This window comes from Oncorhynchus clarkii, unplaced genomic scaffold, assembly GCF_045791955.1.
Source record: "Oncorhynchus clarkii lewisi isolate Uvic-CL-2024 unplaced genomic scaffold, UVic_Ocla_1.0 unplaced_contig_2974_pilon_pilon, whole genome shotgun sequence".
NCBI classification, from domain to species: Eukaryota; Metazoa; Chordata; class Actinopteri; order Salmoniformes; family Salmonidae; genus Oncorhynchus; species Oncorhynchus clarkii.
The window spans coordinates 124,438-150,000 of NW_027257939.1; the positions used below are offsets into that span (position 1 = coordinate 124,438).

Consider the following 25,563-nt stretch of genomic DNA (forward strand, 5'->3'; position numbering starts at 1 on the left):
GAGACGTTAGCTCCCCTAAATGAGACGTTAGCTCCCCTAAATGAGACGTTAGCTCTCCTAAATGAGACGTTAGCTCCCCTAAATGAGACGTTAGCTCCCCTAAATGAGACGTTAGCTCCCCTAAATGAGACGTTAGCTCCCCTAAATGAGACGTTAGCTCCCCTAAATGAGACGTTAGCTCTCCTAAATGAGACGTTAGCTCCCCTAAATGAGACGTTAGCTCTCCTAAATGAGACGTTAGCTCTCCTAAATGAGACGTTAGCTCCCCTAAATGAGACGTTAGCTCCCCTAAATGAGACGTTAGCTCCCCTAAATGAGACGTTAGCTCCCCTAACAAAAGGGTAGGGGGTTTCTACATTACGCTCATTTAACCATTCTCCTATTTGTTTAAAATGTAGTGGTAAATACGACAGTAAAATCGTCCAAATAAAACGAACACCCCCACGTTTGTGTCATGGTTTGAACCATTTATTTCTATGTGGCGGGGCTGTCCACTCTCAGCTAAGCTCCTTTACCTATACATTTTGCTTTGTACTTCCATACTTCAACATTTGTTTGATTGCCTTTATTCCAACGCATTAGATTTATCCGTTGATGTATTATTGTTTGCTTTTGTCAGTCAGCTGTTGTTCAGGTGGGCAGACCTACAGGTGTTGTTCAAGTGGGTAGACCTACAGGTGTTGTTCAGGTGGGTAGACCTACAGGTGTTGTTCAGGTGGGTAGACCTACAGGTGTTGTTCAGGTGGGTAGACCTACAGGTGTTGTTCAGGTGGGTAGGCCTACAGGTGTTGTTCAGGTGGGTAGGCCTACAGGTGTTGTTCAGGTGGGTAGGCCTACAGGTGTTGTTCAGGTGGGTAGGCCTACAGGTGTTGTTCAGGTGGGTAGGCCTACAGGTGTTGTTCAGGTGGGTAGACCTACAGGTGTTGTTCAGGTGGGTAGACCTACAGGTGTTGTTCAGGTGGGTAGACCTACAGGTGTTGTTCAGGTGGGTAGACCTACAGGTGTTGTTCAGGTGGGTAGACCTACAGGTGTTGTTCAGGTGGGTAGGCCTACAGGTGTTGTTCAGGTGGGTAGGCCTACAGGTGTTGTTCAGGTGGGTAGGCCTACAGGTGTTGTTCAGGTGGGTAGGCCTACAGGTGTTGTTCAGGTGGGTAGGCCTACAGGTGTTGTTCAGGTGGGTAGACCTACAGGTGTTGTTCAGGTGGGTAGACCTACAGGTGTTGTTCAGGTGGGTAGACCTACAGGTGTTGTTCAGGTGGGTAGACCTACAGGTGTTGTTCAGGTGGGTAGACCTACAGGTGTTGTTCAGGTGGGTAGACCTACAGGTGTTGTTCAGGTGGGTAGGCCTACAGGTGTTGTTCAGGTGGGTAGGCCTACAGGTGTTGTTCAGGTGGGTAGACCTACAGGTGTTGTTCAGGTGGGTAGGCCTACAGGTGTTGTTCAGGTGGGTAGGCCTACAGGTGTTGTTCAGGTGGGTAGACCTACAGGTGTTGTTCTCCATCAGTGGCCAGAAGTAGTAGACCATAGTAGACCATTTATATTAGCTATTAGCTACCAATATCGCTAGACACCGACATCGCTAGACACCGACATCGCTAGACACCGACATCGCTAGACACCGACATCGCTAGACACCGACATCGCTAGACACCGACATCGCTAGACACCGACATCGCTAGATACCGATATCAATAGACACCAATATCACTAGACACCAATATCACTAGACCCCAACATCACTAGACACCAACATCACTAGACACCAACATCACTAGACACCAACATCACTAGACCCCAACATCAATGGACACCAATATCACTAGACACCAACATCACTAGACACCAACATCACTAGACACCAATATCACTAGAGAACTAGACACCAATATCACTAGACACCAATATCACTAGACAACTAGTCTACAGCTAGTCACCCACGCATCCAATCCATCAAACAAGTAGGCTATACGTTAATGACAGTTGTCCACCACAGCAGACACAGCCGCCCTGGGGTGGACAACTGTTGGACAACTGGAGGACAACTTGTGGACAACTGGAGGACAACTGGTAGACAACTGGTAGACAACTGGTAGACAACTGGTGGACAACTTGTGGACAACTGGAGGACAACTGGAGGAGAACTGGAGGACAACTGGTAGACAACTGGAGGACAACTGGAGGACAACTGGAGGACAACTGGTGGACAACTGGAGGACAACTGGAGGACAACTGGAGGACAACTGGTGGACAACTGGTGGACAACTGGAGGACAACTGGTGGACAACTGGTAGACAACTGGTGGACAACTGGTAGACAACAGGAGGACAACTGGGGGACAACTGGAGGAGAACTGGAGGACAACTGGTAGACAACTGGTAGACAACTGGAGGACAACTGGTGGACAACTGGAGGACAACTGGTAGTCAACTGGTAGACAACTGGTAGACAACTGGTAGACAACTGGAGGACAACTGGAGAACAACTGGTGGACAACTGGTGGACAACTGGAGGACAACTGGAGGACAACTGGTGGACAACTGAAGGACAACTGGTAGACAACTGGAGGACAACTGGGGGACAACTGGGGGACAACTGGAGGACAACTGGAGGACAACTGGAGAACTGGAGGACAACTGGAGGACAACTGGAGGACAACTGGTGGACAACTGGTAGACAACTGGTGGACAACTGGTGGACAACTGGAGGATAACTGGTAGACAACTGGAGGACAACTGGAGGACAACTGGAGGACAACTGGTGGACAACTGGTGGACAACCGGTGGACAACTGGAGGACAACTGGAGGACAACTGGAGGACAACTGGTGGACAACTGGAGGACAACTGGTAGACAACTGGAGGACAACTGGAGGACAACTGGTGGACAACTGGTGGACAACTGGTGGACAACTGGAGGACAACTGGTGGACAACTGGTAGACAACTGGAGGAGAACTGGAGGAGAACTGGAGGAGAACTGGTGGACAACTGGAGGACAACTGGAGGACAACTGGAGGACAACTGGTGGACAACTGGTGGACAACTGGAGAACTGGAGGACAACTGGAGGACAACTGGAGGACAACTGGAGGACAACTGGTGGACAACTGGTAGACAACTGGTGGACAACTGGTGGACAACTGGAGGACAACTGGTAGACAACTGGAGGACAACTGGTAGACAACTGGAGGAGAACTGGAGGAGAACTGGAGGAGATCTGGAGGAGAACTGGAGGAGAACTGGAGGACAACTGGAGGACAACTGGAGGACAACTGGAGGAACCTTAATCCTTTAATCTTGATATTCCCCATCCCGCGTGCGGGAGCGTAATCATCGCCTGACAATAATTAGCATAACGCAACGGACATAAATATCCCTAGAAAATATTCTTATTCATGAAAATCACAAATGAAATATATTGAGACACAGCTTAGCCTTTTGTTAATCACCCTGTCATCTCAGATTTTCAAAATATGCTTTACAGCCAACGCTAGACAAGCATGTGTAAATTTATCGATAGCATTATGCCTTGCTAGCAGCAGGCAACCATGTCACGAAAATCAGAAAAGCAATCAAATTAAATTGTTTACCTTTGATGAGCTTCAGATGTTTTCACTCACGAGACTCCCAGGTAGATAGCCAAAGTTCATTTTTTCCTAAAATATTATTTTTGTAGGCGAAATAACCCCGTTTGTTCTTCACGTTTGGCTGAGAAATCGACCGGAAATTACAGTCACGAAAACGGTGAAAAATATAAAAAATTAGCTCCATAATATCGACAGAAACATGGCAAACGTTGTTTATAATCAATCCTCAAGGTGTTTTTCAAATATCTATTCGATAATATATCCATCGGGACAATTCGTTTTTCATTAGGACCGATTGGAGTAATGGCTACCTCTGTATTTTACGCGAGAATCTCTCTCGGAGCCACCATGTGACCACTTACGCAATGTGGCCGCCTACGGCTATTCTTCAACATAAATGCGTAAAACTACGTCACAATACTGTAGACACCTTGGGGAATACGGAGAAAGCGTAATCTGGTTTATAGCCCATTCACTGCTCAATAGGGACTCATTGGAACGCAGGGCTTTCAAAATCTGGGGCACTTCCAGATTGGATTTTTCTCAGGCTTTCGCCTGCAACATCAGTTCTGTTTTACTCACAGACAATATCTTTACAGTTTTGGAAACGTTAGAGTGTTTTCTATCCAAAGCTGTCAATTATATGCATATTCTAACATCTTGTACTGACAAAATATCCCGTTTAAAAAGTGAACGTGAAAATTCTGCCCCCTAGTACCTCACTTGATCAGGCTATTTGTTTTACCAAAGGACCCAACAGAGCACCTGGTGTTATAATGGTTTTATACTGATTTATACATCTCATTTATTTGTCACATTATTATTATATATATATTTTTTATACGTTAATGACAGTAGGGTACACGCCCAATTTTTCAGTTTTTGATTTGTTAAAAAAGTTTGAAATATCCAATAAATGTCGTTCCACTTCATGATTGTGTCCCACTTGTTGTTGATTCTTCACAAAAAAATACAGTTTTATATCTTTATGTTTGAAGCCTGAAATGTGGCAAAAGGTCGCAAAGTTCAAGGGGGCCGAATACTTTCGCAAGGCACTGTATATGTTAATGTGAGTAGGCTATATGTTAATGACAGTAGGTTTTTGTTAATGACAGTAGGCTATACATTAATGACAGTAGGCCTATACGTTTTCAGTTATAAGAAGTTAACAGGGAGAGACAGGGATGGGCAGACAGACATGGAGAGAGAGACAGGCAGACAGACCGACCGACAGGGGGAGGGAGAGACAGACATGGAGAGAGATGGGCAGACAGACAGGGAGAGAGGCAGGCAGACAGACAGAGACAGGGAGAGCAAGGCTATGCTCACTGAGTCTGTACATAGTCAAAGATTTCCTTAACTTTGGGTCAGTTACAGTGGTCAGGTATTCTGCCACTGTGTACTCTCTGTTTAGGGCCAAATAGCATTCTAGTTTGCTCTGTTCTATATCCCTCTCTCTATCCCTCTCTATATCCCTCTCTACCCCCTCTCTATCCCTCTCTCTACCCCTCTCTCTACCCCTCTGTCTATCCCTCTCTCTACCCCTTTCTCTACCCCTTTCTCTACCCCCCCCTCTATCCCTCTCTCCAGCCCCCTCTCTATCGCTATCAATTCAATTCCATTTAAGTGGCTTCATTGACATGGTAAACATGTGTTTACATTGCCAGAGCAAGTGAAATAAATAATAAATAAAAGTGAAATAAAGAAAAATGAACAGTCAGACTTCCAAAAGACATTTCAAATGTCATATTCTGTCTATATTACAGTGTTGTAATGATGTGCAAATAGTTAAAGAACACAAGGGAAAATAAATAAATATGGGTTGTATTTACAATGGTGTTTGTTCTTCACTGGTTGCCCTTTTCTTGTGGCAACAGGTCACACATCTTGCTGCTGTGATGCACACTGTGGTATTTCACCCAGTAGATATGGGAGTTTATCAAAATGTGGTTTTCTTTTCTAATTCGTTGTGGATCTGTGTGATCTGAGGGAAATGGCTCCTGAGCTGGACAGCTAAATGGGCAATGGCATCACTCACTCACTCACACACTCACACACTCACACACTCACACACTCACACACACACACACACACACACACACACACACACACACACACACACACACACACACACACACTCTCACTCACACACTCTCTTAAACAGAGAGAACACACACACCTAACTAGGGAGGAAGTGACACGGAGAACACACACACACCTCTTTCCGAGTGAGAACACACAGAGAAAGACAGTAATCATATTCATATTCTGACCCATTTTACACATTTATCCTCCTCCCTCTCTCTTCCCTCCATCTCTCTTCCCTCCCTCTCTTCCCTCCCCCAATCTCTCCTCATCTCCCTCTCTTCCCTCCCTCTCTCTCCTCCCTCTCTCTTCCCTCCATCTCTCCTCCCTCTCTCCTTTCTCTTCCCTCTCTCTTCCCTCCCTCTCTTCCCTCCCTCAATCTCTCCTCTCCTCATCTCCCTCTCTCTCCTCCCTCTCTCTCTCCTCCCTCTCTCTTCCCTCCCTCTCTCTTCCCTCCCTCTCTCTTCCCTCCCTCTCTCTTCCCTCCCTCTCTCTTCCCTCCCTCTCTCTTCCCTCCCTCTCTCCTCTTCCTTCTCTGAAGCTGTCCTTTCATCCAGACTGAAACTTTCCTTTAGGTTGTCAGGAGAAACCTGGCACATCCATCTTCCATTCCTACAGCTAGTTGAAATACTAATAATACAGTGGGGCAAAAAAGTATTTAGTCAGCCACCAATTGTGCAAGTTCTCCCACTTAAAATGATGAGAGGCCTGTAATTTTCATCATAGGTACACTTCATCTATGACAGACAAAATGAGAAAAAAAAATCCAGAAAATCACATTGTAGGATTTTTTATGAATTTATTTGCAAATTATGGTGGAAAATAAGTATTTGGTCAATAACAAAAGTTTATCTCAATACTTTGTTATATACCCTTTGTTGGCAATGACAGAGGTCAAACATTTTCTGTAAGTCTGCACAAGGTTTTCACACACTGTTGCTGGTATTTTGGCCCATTCCTCCATGCAGATCTCCTCTATAGCAGTGATGTTTTGGGGCTGTTGCTGGGCAACACGGACTTTCAACTCCCTCCAAAGATTTTCTATGGGGTTGAGATCTGGAGACTGGCTAGGCCACTCCAGGACCTTGAAATGCTTCTTACGAAGCCACTCCTTCGTTGCCCGGGCGGTGTGTTTGGGATCATTGTCATGCTGAAAGACCCAGCCACGTTTCATCTTCAATGCCCTTGCTGATGGAAGGAGGTTTTCACTCAAAATCTCACGATACATTGCCCCATTCATTCTTTCCTTTACACGGATCAGTCGTCCTGGTCCCTTTGCAGAAAAACAGCCCCAAAGCATGATGTTTCCACCCCCATGCTTCACAGTAGGTATGGTGTTCTTTGGATGCAACTCAGCATTCTTTGTCCTCCAAATACGAGTTGAGTTTTTACCAAAAAGTTATATTTTGGTTTCATCTGACCATATGACATTCTCCCAATCTTCTTCTGGATCATCCAAATGCTCTCTAGCAAACTTCAGACAGGCCTGGACATGTACTGGCTTAAGCAGGGGGACACGTCTGGCACTGCAGGATTTGAGTCCCTGGCGGCGTAGTGTGTTACTGATGGTAGGCTTTGCTCACCGTTATTGTGATCATTTTGACCCCACGGGGTGAGATCTTGCGTGGAGCCCCAGATCGAGGGAGATTATCAGTGTTCTTGTATGTCTTCCATTTCCTAATAATTGCTCCCACAGTTGATTTCTTCAAACCAAGCTGCTTACCTATTGCAGATTCAGTCTTCCCAGCCTGGTGCAGGTCTACAATTTTGTTTCTGGTGTCCTTTGACAGCTCTTTGGTCTTGGCCAAAGTGGAGTTTGGAGTGTGACTGTTTGAGGTTGTGGACAGATGTCTTTTATACTGATAACAAGTTCAAACAGGTACCATTAATACAGGTAACGAGTGGAGGACAGAGGAGCCTCTTAAAGAAGTTACAGGTCTGTGAGTGCCAGAAATCTTGCTTGTTTGTAGGTGACCAAATACTTATTTTCCACCATAATTTGCAACTAAATTCATAAAAAATCCTACAATGTGATTTTCTGGATTTTGTTTCCTCATTTTGTCTGTCATAGTTGAAGTGTACCTATGATGAAAATTACAGGCCTCTCTCATCTTTTTAAGTGGGATAACTTGCACAATTGGTGGCTGACTAAATACTTTCTTTGCCCCACTGTACCGCTAGTTCTACATACCGGTGGTTCTACATACCGCTAGTTCTACATACTGCTAGTTCTACAAACCGCTAGTTCTATATACCGCTAGTTCTACATACCACTAGTTCTACATACCGCTAGTTCTACATACCGCTAGTTCTATATACCGCTAGTTCTACATACCGCTAGTTCTACATACTGCTAGTTCTACATACCGCTAGTTCTACATACCGCTAGTTCTACATACCGCTAGTTCTACATACCGCTAGTTTATATACCGCTAGTTCTATATACCGCTAGTTCTATATACCGCTAGTTTATATACCGCTAGTTTATATACCGCTAGTTCTACATACCGCTAGTTCTACATACCGCTAGTTCTATATACCGCTAGTTCTACATACCGCTAGTTCTACATACCGCGAGTTCTATATACCGCTAGTTCTACATACCGCTAGTTCTATATACCGCTGGTTCTATATACCGCTGGTTCTATATACCGCTAGTTCTATATACCGCTAGTTTATATACCGCTAGATCTACATACCGCTAGTTCTATATACTGCTAGTTCTACATACTGCTAGTTCTAGATACTGCTAGTTTATATACCGCTAGTTCTACATATCGCTAGTTTATATACTTCTAGTTCTACATACCTCTAGTTCTATATACCGCTAGTTCTAGTTCTACATACCGCTAGTTCTATATATCGCTAGTTCTATATACTGCTAGTTCTACATACTGCTAGTTCTATATACCGCCAGTTTATATACCGCTAGTTTATATACTGCTAGTTCTATATACTGCTAGTTCTATATACCGCTAGTTCTATATACCGCTAGTTCTATATACTCCTAGTTCTATATACCTCTAGTTCTAGTTCTATATACCGCTAGTTCTACATACCGCTAGTTCTACATACCGCTAGTTCTATATACCGTTAGTTCTATATACCGCTAGTTCTATATACTGCTAGTTCTATATACCTGTTTGAGCTTCAGTTAGACAGATTCCATTTGGTTTCTCAAGGGCAGACTGTGCATTCTTCACACTGTGTCAGGCTGAACCTGCCCTGAGGTTATTTGGTACTTGTATATTTTGTATGATATTACGTGGGTCTACTGCAACATTGATAAGAGGTAGTGGGTCTACTGAAACATTGATAAGAGGTAGTAGGTCTACTGAAACATTGATAAGAGGTAGTAGTCCTACTGAAACATTGATAAGAGGTAGTAGGACCTACTGAAACATTGATAAGAGGTAGTAGGTCTACTGAAACATTGATAAGAGGTAGTAGGTCTACTGAAACATTGATAAGAGGTAGTAGGACCTACTGAAACATTGATAAGAGGTACTGGGTCTACTGAAACATTGATAAGATGTAGTAGTCCTACTGAAACATTGATAAGAGGTAGTAGGTACTACTGAAACATTGATAAGATGTAGTAGTCCTACTGAAACATTGATAAGAGGTAGTAGGTACTACTGAAACATTGATAAGAGGTAGTAGGTCTACTGAAACATTGATAGGAGGTAGTAGGTCCTACTTAAACATTGATAAGAGGTAGTAGTCCTACTGAAACATTGATAAGAGGTAGTAGTCCTACTGAAACATTGATAAGAGGTAGTAGGTACTACTGAAACATTGATAAGAGGTAGTAGGTACTACTGAAACATTGATAAGAGGTACTGGGCCTACTGAAACATTGATAAGAGGTAGTAGGTCCTACTGAAACATTGATAAGAGGTAGTAGGTCCTACTGAAACATTGATAAGAGGTAGTAGGTCCTACTGAAACATTGATAAGAGGTAGTAGTCCTACTGAAACATTGATAAGAGGTAGTAGGTCTACTGAAACATTGATAAGAGGTAGTAGGACCTACTGAAACATTGATAAGAGGTAGTAGTCCTACTGAAACATTGATAATAGGTAGTAGGTACTACTGAAACATTGTTAAGAGGTAGTAGGTCTACTGAAACATTGATAAGAGGTAGTAGGTCTACTGAAACATTGGTAAGAGGTAGTAGGTCCTACTGAAACATTGATAAGAGGTAGTGGGTCTACTGAAACATTGATAAGAGGTAGTAGGTCTACTGAAACATTGATAAGAGGTAGTAGTCCTACTGAAACATTGATAATAGGTAGTAGGTCTACTGAAACATTGATAGGAGGTAGTAGGACCTACTGAAACATTGATAAGAGGTAGTAGTCCTACTGAAACATTGATAAGAGGTACTGGGTCTACTGAAACATTGATAAGAGGTAGTAGGTCCTACTGAAACATTGATAAGAGGTAGTAGGTCCTACTGAAACATTGATAAGAGGTAGTAGTCCTACTAAAACATTGATAAGAAGTAGTAGGTCCTACTGAAACATTGATAAGAGGTAGTGGGTCTACTGAAACATTGATAGCATTAATAGATGTAGTGGGTCTACTATGTTACTGACTTTTAAGTTGTTTATGGTGTAAATGGTAGTAAACCATTCCAGATTGTTTGTGTTTCCGTCCCCTACAATCAATGTGACTCAATGCACTGCTTTGGAAATGGAAAAATATGTCTTTAGGGATCAATTTGAGCAAATAAAACAATGAGATTTTACCAGGATGAACTAAGGCCATTAACTAGATTAATTATTGTCATTGTTTGACTACATTTGGCATTTAGCAGACAGTTATTCAGAGACTCATAGTCAGTACATTCACCTTCAGATAGCTAGGTGGACCAGTCATAGTCAGTACATTCATCTCCAGATAGCTAGGTGGACCAGTCATAGTCAGTACATTCATCTCCAGATAGCTAGATGGACCAGTCATAGTCAGTACATTCACCTCCAGATAGCTAGGTGGACCAGTCATAGTCAGAACATTCATCTTCAGATAGCTAGGTGGACCAGTCATAGTCAGTACATTCATCTTCAGATAGCTAGGTGGGACAACCACACATCACAGTCATAGTCAGTACATTAATCTCCAGATAGCTAGGTGGACCAGTCATAGTCAGTACATTCATCTTCAGATAGCTAGGTGGACCAGTCATAGTCAGTACATTCATCTCCAGATAGCTAGGTGGACCAGTCATAGTCAGTACATTCATCTTCAGATAGCTAGGTGGACCAGTCATAGTCAGTACATTCATCTTCAGATAGCTAGGTGGACCAGTCATAGTCAGTACATTCATCTCCAGATAGCTAGGTGGACCAGTCATAGTCAGTACATTCATCTTCAGATAGCTAGGTGGACCAGTCATAGTCAGTACATTCATCTTCAGATAGCTAGGTGGGACAACCACACATCACAGTCATAGTCAGTACATTCATCTCCAGATAGCTAGGTGGACCAGTCATAGTCAGTACATTCATCTCCAGATAGCTAGGTGGACCAGTCATAGTCAGTACATTCATCTCCAGGTAGCTAGGTGGACCAGTCATAGTCAGTACATTCATCTCCAGATAGCTAGGTGGACCAGTCATAGTCAGTACATTCATCTTCAGATAGCTAGGTGGACCAGTCATAGTCAGTACATTCACCTTCAGATAGCTAGGTGGACCAGTCATAGTCAGTACATTCATCTCCAGATAGCTAGGTGGACCAGTCATAGTCAGTACATTAATCTCAAGATAGCTAGGTGGACCAGTCATAGTCAGTACATTCACCTTCAGATAGCTAGGTGGACCAGTCATAGTCAGTACATTCATCTCCAGATAGCTAGGTGGACCAGTCATAGTCAGTACATTCATCTTCAGATAGCTAGGTGGGACAACCACACATCACAGTCATAGTCAGTACATTCATCTCCAGATAGCTAGGTGGACCAGTCATAGTCAGTACATTCATCTTCAGATAGCTAGGTGGACCAGTCATAGTCAGTACATTCATCTTCAGATAGCTAGGTGGACCAGTCATAGTCAGTACATTCATCTCCAGATAGCTAGGTGGACCAGTCATAGTCAGTACATTCATCTCCAGATAGCTAGGTGGACCAGTCATAGTCAGTACATTAATCTCCAGATAGCTAGGTGGACCAGTCATAGTCAGTACATTCATCTCCAGGTAGCTAGGTGGACCAGTCATAGTCAGTACATTCATCTCCAGATAGCTAGGTGGACCAGTCATAGTCAGTACATTCATCTTCAGATAGCTAGGTGGACCAGTCATAGTCAGTACATTCATCTTCAGATAGCTAGGTGGACCAGTCATAGTCAGTACATTCATCTCCAGATAGCTAGGTGGACCAGTCATAGTCAGTACATTCATCTTCAGATAGCTAGGTGGACCAGTCATAGTCAGTACATTCATCTCCAGATAGCTAGGTGGACCAGTCATAGTCAGTACATTCATCTCCAGATAGCTAGGTGGACCAGTCAAAGTCAGTACATTCATCTTCAGATAGCTAGGTGGGACAACCACACATCACAGTCATAGTCAGTACATTCATCTCCAGATAGCTAGGTGGACCAGTCATAGTCAGTACATTCATCTTCAGATAGCTAGGTGGACCAGTCATAGTCAGTACATTCATCTCCAGATAGCTAGGTGGACCAGTCATAGTCAGTACATTCATCTCCAGGTAGCTAGGTGGACCAGTCATAGTCAGTACATTCATCTCCAGATAGCTAGGTGGACCAGTCATAGTCAGTACATTCATCTCCAGATAGCTAGGTGGACCAGTCATAGTCAGTACATTCATCTTCAGATAGCTAGGTGGACCAGTCATAGTCAGTACATTCATCTCCAGATAGCTAGGTGGACCAGTCATAGTCAGTACATTCATCTCCAGATAGCTAGGTGGACCAGTCATAGTCAGTACATTCATCTCCAGATAGCTAGGTGGACCAGTCATAGTCAGTACATTCATCTCCAGATAGCTAGGTGGACCAGTCATAGTCAGTACATTCACCTTCAGATAGCTAGGTGGACCAGTCATAGTCAGTACATTCACCTTCAGATAGCTAGGTGGACCAGTCATAGTCAGTACATTCACCTTCAGATAGCTAGGTGGACCAGTCAAAGTCAGTACACTTTTTCTCAATAATGTAGTTATCAGCAAAGTAAAAGGCAAGGGGGGGGGGGGGGGGGGGGGGATTATTTAAGATACTCTTTGAAGAAGATGGGCAGGGACTCTGCTGTCCTGGCTTCAGGGGGAAGCTGGTTCCACCATTTTGTTCCTAAGAAAGAGAAGAGCTTCGACTGGGCTGAGCGGGAGAGGTGGGAGGGCCAAGCCCTGCAGACTCTCCACCCCCGCCCCCTCTCTCTCTCCACCCCCTGCCCCCTCTCTCTCCCCACCCCTGCCCCCTCTCTCTCCCCACCCCCTGCCTCCTCTCTCGCCACACCCTGCCTCCTCTCTCTCCACACCCTGCCTCCTCTCTCAACCCACCCCCTGCCTCCTCTCTCTACACCCCCAGGCTCCCCTCTCTCTCCACCCCCTGCCTCCTCTCTCCCCACCCCCTGCCTTCTCTCTCTCCACCCCCTGCCTCTCCTCTCTCCCCAGCCTCCCCATCAGTGTGTCCAGGCAGGGTTTCAGGGTTTTCTGTCCCATAACCAGGCCATGATCTAGTTAACCAACCTAGGCCTTTTCCTTCTGCATCACACACTCCTATTTTGTAATCCTTTAGGTCACCCTGATGCTATACCCATCCCTCCATCCATCCGTCACTAACATACATAAATAAATAATGAATCTCATCATCAACATGCTCCACGATCTCTCTCTCCTCCATCTCTCCTCTCCCTCAGGGACTCTAGCTGGGTGAATATATCTAATTTCCTCCCTTTCCCTCTCCCTCAGTCTCTCCTCTCCTCCATCTCTCCTGTCCCTCTCCATCTCTCCTCACCCTCTGCCCCCTCTCTCTCCTCTACCTCTCCTCTCATTCTCTCCATCTCCCCTCTACCCCTCCTCTCCTCTCCTCCTCCCCTCCTTTCCCTCTTCTTTACCACTCATCCAGACCTGTCATCCAGACCTGTCAAACATCCAGACCTGTCACACAACCAGACCTGTCATCCAGACCAGTCATCCAGACCTGTCATTCAGACCTGTCATCCAGACCTGTCACACAACCAGACCTGTCATTCAGACCTGTCATCCAGACCTGTCATCCAGACCTGTCACACAACCAGACCTGTCATTCAGACCTGTCACCCAGACCTGTCATCCAGACCTGTCATCCAGACCTGTCACACAACCAGACCTGTCATCCAGACCTGTCATCCAGACCTGTCATCCAGATCTGTCAGACCTGTCATCCAGATCTGTCAGACCTGTCATCCAGATCTGTCAGACCTGTCATCCAGACCTGTCATCTAGATCTGTCAGACCTGTCATCCAGACCTGTCATCCAGATCTGTCAGACCTGTCATCCAGACCTGTCATCCAGACCTGTCATCCAGATCTGTCAGACCTGTCATCCAGACCTGTCTACTTTTCTCTCCTCTTCTTTCCTCTCCCCCCACATTCAGTGTTGTGCAGCTATAAACTACTTTAATGATGTTTCCTGTGTGCGAGGCCTGAGGCCAATCACAGGTGATGATACACTACCGTAGTCTCCTGAAAAAAGGACATAACCACAACACAAGGACAGAACAAACAGCATAGTGTACTGCTGCCTGCCTTCTCTGAATGGAGAGGAGGTAGGAACATATCTGATGGTCCAGCTCACCATTTCCATTCCACACACACACACACACACACACATCAAATAAGACCAACAGAAGAGTCAACCCATCGGGAGAGATGTAGTATATTAGAGAAGAGAAGGGGGCCAGAGAGATAGAGAGAGGAGAGCCAGAGAGAAAGAGAGAGGAGAGCCAGAGAGAGAGAGAGAGAGAGGAGACCCAGAGAGAGAGGGGAGAGCCAGAGAGAGAGAGAGGAGAGCCAGAGAGTGAGAGAGAGGAGAGCCAGAGAGAGAGAGAGGAGAGCCAGAGAGTGAGAGAGAGGAGAGCCAGAGAGAGAGAGAGGAGAGCCAGAGAGAGAGAGAGGAGAGAAAAAGGAGCAGAGACAACTGAAACCCTTCCTCTTCACACAGTATCTTAACGACATGTGAAACCCTTCCTCTTCACACAGTATCTTAAAGACATCTGAAACCCTTCCTCTTCACACAGTACCTTAAAGACATCTGAAACCTTTCCTCTTCACACAGTATCTTAAAGACATCTGAAACCCTTCCTCTTCACACAGTACCTTAAAGACATCTCAGCCTTATTTGCACTTGTCTTTTCCTACCATCTCCTCAACAGACTTCCCATGACTGAGATATGTGGTTGTCCAACCTAGCTATCTTCAGGTGAATGGCTCACTAAATGGGAGTGTCTCTGGATAAGAGCGTCTGCTGAATGACTCACTAAATGAGAGTCTCTCTGGATAAGAGCGTCTGCTGAATGACTCACTAAATGAGAGTCTCTCTGGATAACAGCGTCTGCTGAATGACTCACTAAATGAGAGTCTCTCTGGATAAGAGCGTCTGCTGAATGACTCACTAAATGGGAGTCTCTCTGGATAAGAGCGTCTGCTGAATGACTCACTAAATGGGAGTCTCTCTGGATAAGAGCGTCTGCTGAATGACTCACTAAATGGGAGTCTCTCTGGATAAGAGCGTCTGCTGAATGACTCACTAAATGGGAGTGTCTCTGGATAAGAGCGTCTGCTGAATGACTCACTAAATGGGAGTGTCTCTGGATAAGAGCGTCTGCTGAATGACTCACTAAATGGGAGTCTCTCTGGATAAGAGCGTCTGCTGAATGACTCACTAAATGGGAGTCTCTCTGGATAAGAGCGTCTGCTGAATGACTCACTAAATGGGAGTGTCTCTGGATAAGAGCGTCTGCTGAATGACTCACTAAATGGGAGTCTCTCTGGATAAGAGCGTCTGCTGAATGACCCACTAAATGGGAGTCTCTCTGGATAAGAGCGTCTGCTGAATGACTAACATGTAAAGGTGAGTGGCTAGGGGGAAGGGGATTGGCTGACAGGACAATTAATGTCACAGTCTGATGTCACACTCACCTTGACGTTTCCACCAATCAGGTCGGGCGGCTCCTCGTCCGTTTCCAAGGCAACGTTGATGGTGGCGAACGGCCGGCTAGCCATCTGCTGCATCTCACGGAGGAGTTGCTGTGAGGAAGAGGAGAGACTCCAGTGACGAAGAAGAAAGATAACACAGTTCATTTCCGTAAAACTCCCAATAATCATAGTGTCCCAAATGACACACAATTACATATAAATTACTACTAACTAATTACTACTACTATTACTACTGCATTACTTCTGACCAGGGCCTTACGGGACAGGGAATACTGCCTATCAGGACAAACACAACTTTCAATACAACAGAAATGAGTACAACTGTCATCCAGACCTGTCATCCAGACCTGTCATCCAGACCTGTCATCCAGACCTGTCATCCAGACCAGTCATCCAGACCAGTCATCCAGACCAGTCATCCAGACCTGTCATCCAGACCTGTCATCCAGACCAGTCATCCAGACCTGTCATCCAGACCTGTCATCCAGACCAGTCATCCAGACCAGTCATCCAGACCAGTCATCCAGACCAGTCATCCAGACCTGTCATCCAGACCAGTCATCCAGACCAGTCATCCAGACCAGTCATCCAGACCTGTCATCCAGACCTGTCATCCAGACCAGTCATCCAGACCAGTCATCCAGACCTGTCATCCAGACCTGTCATCCAGACCTGTCATCCAGACCAGATTCCTCTTTGGTTATTAAACCTGCAGATAAGTGGGGGTGTTGTGGTTGTTTTAGACTATGATAAATATAAAGAAGAGACTCAGAAATGAATGTTTCTATAGAGAACTGAGTGTTGATCCCACACAGGTGTTCCGAAGGGAAATATGCTCTAATCTGAAGCCCTTAAACAACTTTCTCAAAACCTGAATATGAATATCTTCGCTGAAAATCTGCCATACGTCCATGCCTGTACATTTTACCGAAATTACACAAATCTAAAACACAACAAGGCAACTATCCAGGCAGACCAGTGGATGCAGGAAGCTCAATGCTAGAACCGTTGTCGAACTTCGTAGACTCTTTTATTAAATCTCACGTGTAAGCATTGCCATCATATGTACAAGACTATAGACTTTATAAACAAGATCTCACCAATAACGGGTTTAAAAGAAGACTATTTTGGTCACATTAGATGTCGAGAGTCTATATACCAGCATTCCCCATTTGGGAGGGGGCTGGCAGCACTAGCTCACTATCTGAGAGACAGAGATACTAATGAATATCCACCAACAAACTTTATTCTAGAGCTGAATATGTTTTGATGGATAACTATTTCAGGTTTGATGACGAACGCTACCTCCTAGCGAACGGAACGTCGATGGGCTCCGAGATAATCTTTATGTGGGTCTTTTTGAAGAACGGTTTGTTCATCATGAAAACTAAAATACATTTTTGAATAAAGTCCTGAAGTGGTATGGATATATTGACAACATATTTTTTTTGCATATGGGGAGAAGAGCTGTCAGACTTTATGGCATTTACTCAATGACATTGACCCCAATCTCAAATTCACTATGGAACGTAACACTCAACGTGTTCATTACCTCAAGATGTGGATTGAGAAATCAAATGTTTACAACTCTGTATAGAAAAGAAACGGACAAAAATAATCTATTGCAGGGGGACAGCTTCCACCCGGAGACAATACTCTATTACAGGGGGACAGCTTCCACCCGGAGACAATACTCTATTGCAGGGGGACAGCTTCCACCCGGAGACAATACTCTATTGCAGGGGGACAGCTTCCATCCTGAGACAATACTCTATTGCAGGGGGACAGCTTCCACCCGGAGACAATACTCTATTACAGGGGGACAGCTTCCATTCTGAGACAATACTCTATTACAGGGGGACAGCTTCCACCTGGAGACAATACTCTATTGCAGGGGGACAGCTTCCATCCTCCTGATTGCAGGGGGACAGCTTCCATCCTGAGACAATACTCTATTGCAGGGGGACAGCTTCCATCCTGAGACAATACTCTATTACAGGGGGACAGCTTCCATCCTGAGACAATACTCTATTGCAGGGGGACAGACAGCTTCCATCCTGAGACAATACTCTATTGCAGGGGGACAGCTTCCATCCTGAGACAATACTCTATTGCAGGGGGACAGCTTCCATCCTGAGACAATACTCTATTGCAGGGGGACAGCTTCCATCCTGAGACAATACTCTATTGCAGGGGGACAGGGACAATACAGCTTCCATCCTGAAAAAAGAGGACTTCCAAGAAGCCAGTTTCTCAGACTGAGCCGTATATGCCCATCTAGAAAAGGCAGTGGAGATGGACAATAGGTTTCTAAGAAGAGGCTTTTCACCACAATGTGAGAATGAAGCTCTTCATTTGTTATTGGGGGAAAAACACGAGATGACCTGCTAAAGCTACTCCGTAATGTTCCACATATACTTTGAACTCGCAAAAAGTGAGAGACGCTGTGAAGAAACACTGGCATATTTTTTCAATCGGACCCAGCTATGCCGGCTGAATTCAACAATCCACCACTTATTGTGTGTAGGAGAGGTCGCAATTTACGCGATAAATTGGTTCATGCCAACTGCCAGCCAGAAAAGACAATCAGCCAGGCTCTTTTACGCCCTCTACCTCTACTACTTCTAGCTATAAATGCAGAGGTTGCGCACAGTGCAACAATATGATGAAGTGTGAATATTTCTGCCACCCACACAGAGGAAAACGGTTCCAAATAAATGACATTATTACGTGTTCCACCACCCATGTTATCTACATGATTAAATGTTCATGTGTATCGGTAAAACCTCTCCTTCTCTAAAACCAGAGAATCAGTGAACATAAAAGTTCAATCAGGAGAAACGACAGGGATTGTCCAGTCGCAGTACGTTTTAAACCTAAAGCATGACATTTCTACCTTTAGATTTTGTGGCAGAGAAAGTTAAGATATCAGACAGGGGAGGTGATATTAATAATACTCTGAGTAGAAGAGATTTGGGATTTTCACCCTCCAGACATTATTTCCTGAAGGTTTTCAACCGTTTCAACCGTTCGCTGCCTGCACCCGCACGCCCGACTAGCATCACCACCCTGGATGATTCTGACCTAGAATACGTGGACATCTATAAGTACCTAGGTGTCTTTCTAGACTGTAAACTCTCCTTCCAGATTCATATCAAACATCTCCAATCTAAAATCAAATCTAGAGTCGGCTTTCTATTCCGCAACAAAGCCTCCTTCACTCACGCCGCCAAACTTACCCTAGTAAAACTGACCATCCTACCGATCCGACATCGGTGATGTCATCTACAAAATAGCTTCCAATACTCTACTCAGCAAACTGGATGCAGTCTATCACAGTGCCATCCGTTTTGTTACTAAAGCACCTTATACCACCCACCACTGCGACCTGTATGCTCTAGTCGGCTGGCCCTCGCTACATACTCATCGCCAGACCAACTGGCTCCAGGTCATCTACAAGTCTATGCTAGGTAAAGCTCCGCCTTCTCAGTTCACTGGTCACGATGGCAACACCCACCCGTGGCACGCGCTCCAGCAGGTGTATCTCACTGATCATCCCTAAAGCCAACACCTCATTTGGACGCCTTTCCTTCCAGTTCTCTGCTGCCTGTGACTGGAACGAATTGCAAAAATCGCTGAAGTTGGAGACTTTTATCTCCCTCACCAACTTCAAACATCTGCTATCTGAGCAGCTAACCGATCGCTGCAGCTGTACATAGTCCATCGGTAAATAACCCACCCAATTTTACCTACCTCATCCCCATACTGTTTTTATTTATTTACTTTTCTGCTCTTTTGCACACCAATATCTCTACCTGCACATGACCATTTGATCATTTATCACTCCAGTGTTAATTTGCTAAATTGTAATTATTCGGCCTACCTCCTCATGCCTTTTGCACACAATGTATATAGACTCTTTTTTTCTACTGTGTTATTGACTTGTTTATTGTTTACTCCATGTGTAACTCTGTGTTGTTGTCTGTTCACACCGCTATGCTTTATCTTGGCCAGGTCGCAGTTGCAAATGAGAACTTGTAAAGGTGTTCTCAACTAGCCCACCTGGTTAAATAAAGGTGTTCTCAACTAGCCCACCTGGTTAAATAAAGGTGTTCTCAACTAGCCCACCTGGTTAAATAAAGGTGTTCTCAACTAGCCCACCTGGTTAAATAAAGGTGTTCTCAACTAGCCCACCTGGTTAAATAAAGGTGTTCTCAACTAGCCCACCTGGTTAAATAAAGGTGTTCTCAACTAGCCCACCTGGTTAAATAAAGGTGTTCTCAACTAGCCCACCTGGTTAAATAAAGGTGTTCTCAACTAGCCCACCTGGTTAAATAAAGGTGTTCTCAACTAGCCCACCTGGTTAAATAAAGGTGTTCTCAACTAGCCCACCTGGTTAAATAAAGGTGTTCTCAACTAGCCCACCTGGTTAAATAAAGGTGTTCTCAACTAGCCCACCTGGTTAAATAAAGGTGTTCTCAACTAGCCCACCTGGTTAAATAAAGGTGTTCTCAACTAGCCCACTGGTTAAATAAAGGTGTTCTCAACTAGCCCACCTGGTTAAATAAAGGTGTTCTCAACTAGCCCACCTGGTTAAAGGAAGGTGTTCTCAACTAGCCCACCTGGTTAAATAAAGGTGTTCTCAACTAGCCCACCTGGTTAAATAAAGGTGTTCTCAACTAGCCCACCTGGTTAAATAAAGGTGTTCTCAACTAGCCCACCTGGTTAAATAAAGGTGTTCTCAACTAGCCAACCTGGTTAAATAAAGGTGTTCTCAACTAGCCTACCTGGTTAAATAAAGGTGTTCTCAACTGGCCTACCTGGTTAAATAAAGGTGTTCTCAACTAGCCCACCTGGTTAAATAAAGGTGTTCTCAACTAGCCTACCTGGTTAAATAAAGGTGTTCTCAACTAGCCCACCTGGTTAAATAAAGGTGTTCTCAACTAGCCCACCTGGTTAAATAAAGGTGTTCTCAACTAGCCCACCTGGTTAAATAAAGGTGTTCTCAACTAGCCCACCTGGTTAAATAAAGGTGTTCTCAACTAGCCCACCTGGTTAAATAAAGGTGTTCTCAACTAGCCCACCTGGTTAAATAAAGGTGTTCTCAACTAGCCCACCTGGTTAAATAAAGGTGTTCTCAACTAGCCCACCTGGTTAAATAAAGGTGTTCTCAACTAGCCCACCTGGTTAAATAAAGGTGTTCTCAACTAGCCCACCTGGTTAAATAAAGGTGTTCTCAACTAGCCCACCTGGTTAAATAAAGGTGTTCTCAACTAGCCCACCTGGTTAAATAAAGGTGTTCTCAACTAGCCCACCTGGTTAAATAAAGGTGTTCTCAACTAGCCCACCTGGTTAAATAAAGGTGTTCTCAACTAGCCCACCTGGTTAAATAAAGGTGTTCTCAACTAGCCAACCTGGTTAAATAAAGGTGTTCTCAACTAGCCCACCTGGTTAAATAAAGGTGTTCTCAACTAGCCTACCTGGTTAAATAAAGGTGTTCTCAACTGGCCTACCTGGTTAAATAAAGGTGTTCTCAACTAGCCCACCTGGTTAAATAAAGGTGTTCTCAACTAGCCTACCTGGTTAAATAAAGGTGTTCTCAACTAGCCCACCTGGTTACATAAAGGTGTTCTCAACTGGCCTACCTGGTTAAATAAAGGTGTTCTCAACTAGCCTACCTGGTTAAATAAAGGTGTTCTCAACTAGCCCACCTGGTTAAATAAAGGTGTTCTCAACTAGCCCACCTGGTTAAATAAAGGTGTTCTCAACTAGCCCACCTGGTTAAATATAGGTGTTCTCAACTAGCCTACCTGGTTAAATAAAGGTGTTCTCAACTAGCCTACCTGGTTAAATAAAGGTGTTCTCAACTGGCCTACCTGGTTAAATAAAGGTGTTCTCAACTAGCCTACCTGGTTAAATAAAGGTGTTCTCAACTAGCCCACCTGGTTAAATAAAGGTGTTCTCAACTAGCCCACCTGGTTAAATAAAGGTGTTCTCAACTAGCCCACCTGGTTAAATAAAGGTGTTCTCAACTAGCCCACCTGGTTAAATAAAGGTGTTCTCAACTAGCCCACCTGGTTAAATAAAGGTGTTCTCAACTAGCCTACCTGGTTAAATAAAGGTGATCTCAACTGGCCCACCTGGTTAAATAAAGGTGTTCTCAACTAGCCCACCTGGTTAAATAAAGGTGTTCTCAACTAGCCCACCTGGTTAAATAAAGGTGTTCTCAACTGGCCCACCTGGTTAAATAAAGGTGAAATAAAAAATAAAATGAAAAGGTCTTAATGATGAAATGTATGTTAAGTGAATTATGCTCCTATTTCAGATTACTCTGACGTTTTTCGTATGATGTACCCAATGATTAATGAAAACTTGCTCGGTAGGTCTATGTCCTCATTGTGGTTTTACAGACGTGTTTAATATGTTTTATGTACACACTTTATTCTAATATTTATGAAATGCAAATTGTTATATTTGGTAACACTTGTTTGTTTTTCCTTCTCCTCCAACCATGAGGCCGATACATAAAGCTCTGATGAAGACCGTGAGGTCGATACATAAAGCTCTGATGAAGACCGTGAGACCGATACATAAAGCTCTGAGGAAGACCGTGAGGTCGATACATAAAGCTCTGATGAAGGCCGTGAGGCCGATACATAAAGCTCTGATGAAGGCCGTGAGGTCGATATGTAAAGCTCTGATGAAGACCGTGAGGCCGATACATAAAGCTCTGATGAAGGCCATGAGGCCGATACATAAAGCTCTGATGAAGACCATGAGGCCGATACATAAAGCTCTGATGAAGACCGTGAGGTCGATACATAAAGCTCTGATGAAGACCGTGAGGCCGATACATAAAGCTCTGATGAAGACCGTGAGGTCGATACATAAAGCTCTGATGAAGACCATGAGGCCGATACGTAAAGCTCTGATGAAGACAGTGAGGCCGATACATAAAGCTCTGATGAAGACTGTGAGGCCGATACATAAAGCTCTGATGAAGGCCGTGAGGTCGATATGTAAAGCTCTGATGAAGGCCGTGAGGCCGATATGTAAAGCTCTGATGAAGGCCGTGAGGTCGATATGTAAAGCTCTGAGGAAGGCAGACGTCTCCCTACGGTGCCCTTTTTGCCCTGAGGCACATTCATGCCTGCAGAGATGAATCTGGGCAGGTGAACACCGCTGGTTGGAGCAGAAGGGACAGAGGTAGAGGGGAAAGAAGGTGCTACAGTGGACTTGCTATAGCTAGCAAGCTCCTGGATGAGCAACTCCCTGAAGGCTAGCTGTGAGATGGGGGGGATGTCCATAGCTCTTGGCAATTTCCTTCTGGAGGATGAAGGCATTCAACACAGCAATGTCAATGAAATGATAGAAAAATGTCTTGTACCATTTCATGGTCTTGTGGAGAACATTGTAGTATCCTATCAGCGTATCCTATCAGACATCTGACAGGTCCACAACTCCCATGCTCTTGTTGTAGTCATTCACAGCAGCTGGAATGGAGACATTTTTTTGTGGTCCCAGGGCACCGTCCTTCACACGCCTGACGACGTCGCATGATGGTACCCCCGCTCAGCCCACTTAGGTTCACCTTTGTCTTTGGAAAGCCCACTCTGTTGGTCCGAATGGTGCTACAAGCCCACACATCCCGCTTCCCCAGCTCTGTAAACAGGGTTGTCCACAAACCCTTTGTAGCCCTTTGTAGCCCTTCTCCAGCAGTTGTAAATCCAATAACTCCATAACGGAATCATAACTCAGTCCATTTTTTTATTTTACCTTTATTTATCTAGGCAAGTCAGCTAAGAACAAATTCTTATTTTCGATGACGGCCTAGGAACAGTGGGTTAACTGCCTGTTCATGGGCAGAACGACAGATTTTTACCTTGTCAGCTCGGGGATTTGAACTTAAAAAGGCATTTAGCTCATCTGGTAGGCTCGCGTCACTGGGCAGCTCGCGGCTGGGTTTCCCTTTGTAGTCCATAATAGTTTTCAAGCCCTGCCACATCCAACGAGCGTCAGAGCCGGTGTAGTAGGATTCAATCTTAATCCTGTATTGACGCTTTGCTTGTTTGATGGTTCATCTGAGGGCGTAGCAGGATTTCTTATAAGCGTCCGGATCAATAAGTTTAGGGGTTTGGGAAAATAGGATTTGGAATGGGAATCAATTGTTTAATCACCACAAGGACTAACGTGTGAGGAAATGCCCCAACACTGGCAGAACAAGGTTTCATTGAGCACACACACAGACATACACACATGAACACACACAACCTGTCTAGAGGATAGTGTGTTTCAGCTCCGCCCAAATGACACTGCGAGCAAAAGAGAGAGCACATACTTTATTCACAAATTTCTGAAGGTATGAGGAGAGGGGAGGAATGATGGGAGAGGGGATGGGTCCTTTGAAGCCTAGCCATTTCTAGAACCAAAAATTGACAACCACGAATCTACTAACAAGAAATAGCCACTTGCTAATATAAACTCTGTCAAACAGAAAGTAAGAGCGAGATGATACAGGTCATCTTTCTTTCTGATACTTTAACCAACTCCAGTCGTTATTGACTCTGTTTTCATGTCGGTGTGTTGTTTGTGTTTCGTGTTCATTGTTGCTTTTATTTATTAAAACACTTACTCCCTGAACTTGCTTCCCGACTCTCACTCGTTACATCATACATCTTCTCTTTGCTTTGTTGACTTCAAAAAAGCTTTTCACTCAATTTAGTATGAGGGTCTGCTGTACAAATGGATGGAAAGTGTTGTTGGGGTGAAACATATGACATTATAAAAATCCATGTACACAAACAAGTGTTAAAAAACAAATTTCTTCCCACAGAGCCGTGGGGTGAGACAGGGATGCAGCTTAAGCCCCACCCTTTTCAACATATATATCAACGTATTGGCGAGGGCACTAGAACAGTCCGCAGCACCCGGCCTCACCCTACTAGAATCTGAAGTCAAATGTCTACTGTTTGCTGATGATCTGGTGCTTCTGTCTCCTACCAAGGAGGGCCTACAGCAGCACCTAGATCTTCGGCACAGATTCTATCAGACCTGGGCCCTGACAGTAAATCTCAGGAAGACAAAAATAATGGTGTTCCAAAAAAGGTTGAGTTTCCAGGACCACAAATATAAATTCCATCTAGACACTGTTGCTCTAGAGCACACAAAAAACTATACATACCTCGGCCTAAACATCAGCGCCACAGGTAACTTTCACAAAGCTGTGAATGATCTGAGAGAAGGCAAGAAGGGCCTTCTACACCATCAAAATAAACATACAATTTGACATAACAATTAGGATATGGCTAAAAATACTTGAATCAGTTATAGAACCCATTGGCCTTTATGGTTGTGAGGTCTGGGGTCCGCTCACCAACCAAGACTTCACAAAATGGGACAAATTGAGACTCCGCATGCAGAATTCTGTGTATAACGTAAAACACCAAATAATGCAGAGCAGAATTAGGCCGATACAAATGAGCAAAATCCAAAAAAAGAGCCATTAAATTCTACAACCACCTAAAAGGAAGCGATTCCCAAACCTTCCATAACAAAGCCATCACCTACAGAGAGATGAACCTGGAGAAGAGTCCCCTAAGCAAGCTGGTCCTGGGGCTCTGTTCACAAACACACCCCACCCCAGGACAGCAGCACAATTAGACCCAACCAAATCATGAGAAAACAAAAAGATAATTACTGAACACATTGGAAAGAATTAACAAAAAA

At 44.4% G+C, this 25,563-nt stretch overlaps 1 protein-coding gene across 4 annotated transcripts in view; it reads right to left on the reverse strand.

The window, feature by feature from the left end:
• Positions 1 to 25,563, reverse strand: part of LOC139394117 (attractin-like) — a 252,717-nt gene that overhangs the window by 5,824 nt on the left and 221,330 nt on the right. For all 4 annotated transcript variants that reach the window (XM_071142146.1, XM_071142145.1, XM_071142147.1 and 1 more), the window contains exon 27: positions 15,820 to 15,927. In XM_071142146.1, coding sequence (XP_070998247.1) covers positions 15,820 to 15,927 — 108 coding nt within the window. The remainder of the gene's footprint in view (positions 1 to 15,819; positions 15,928 to 25,563) is intronic.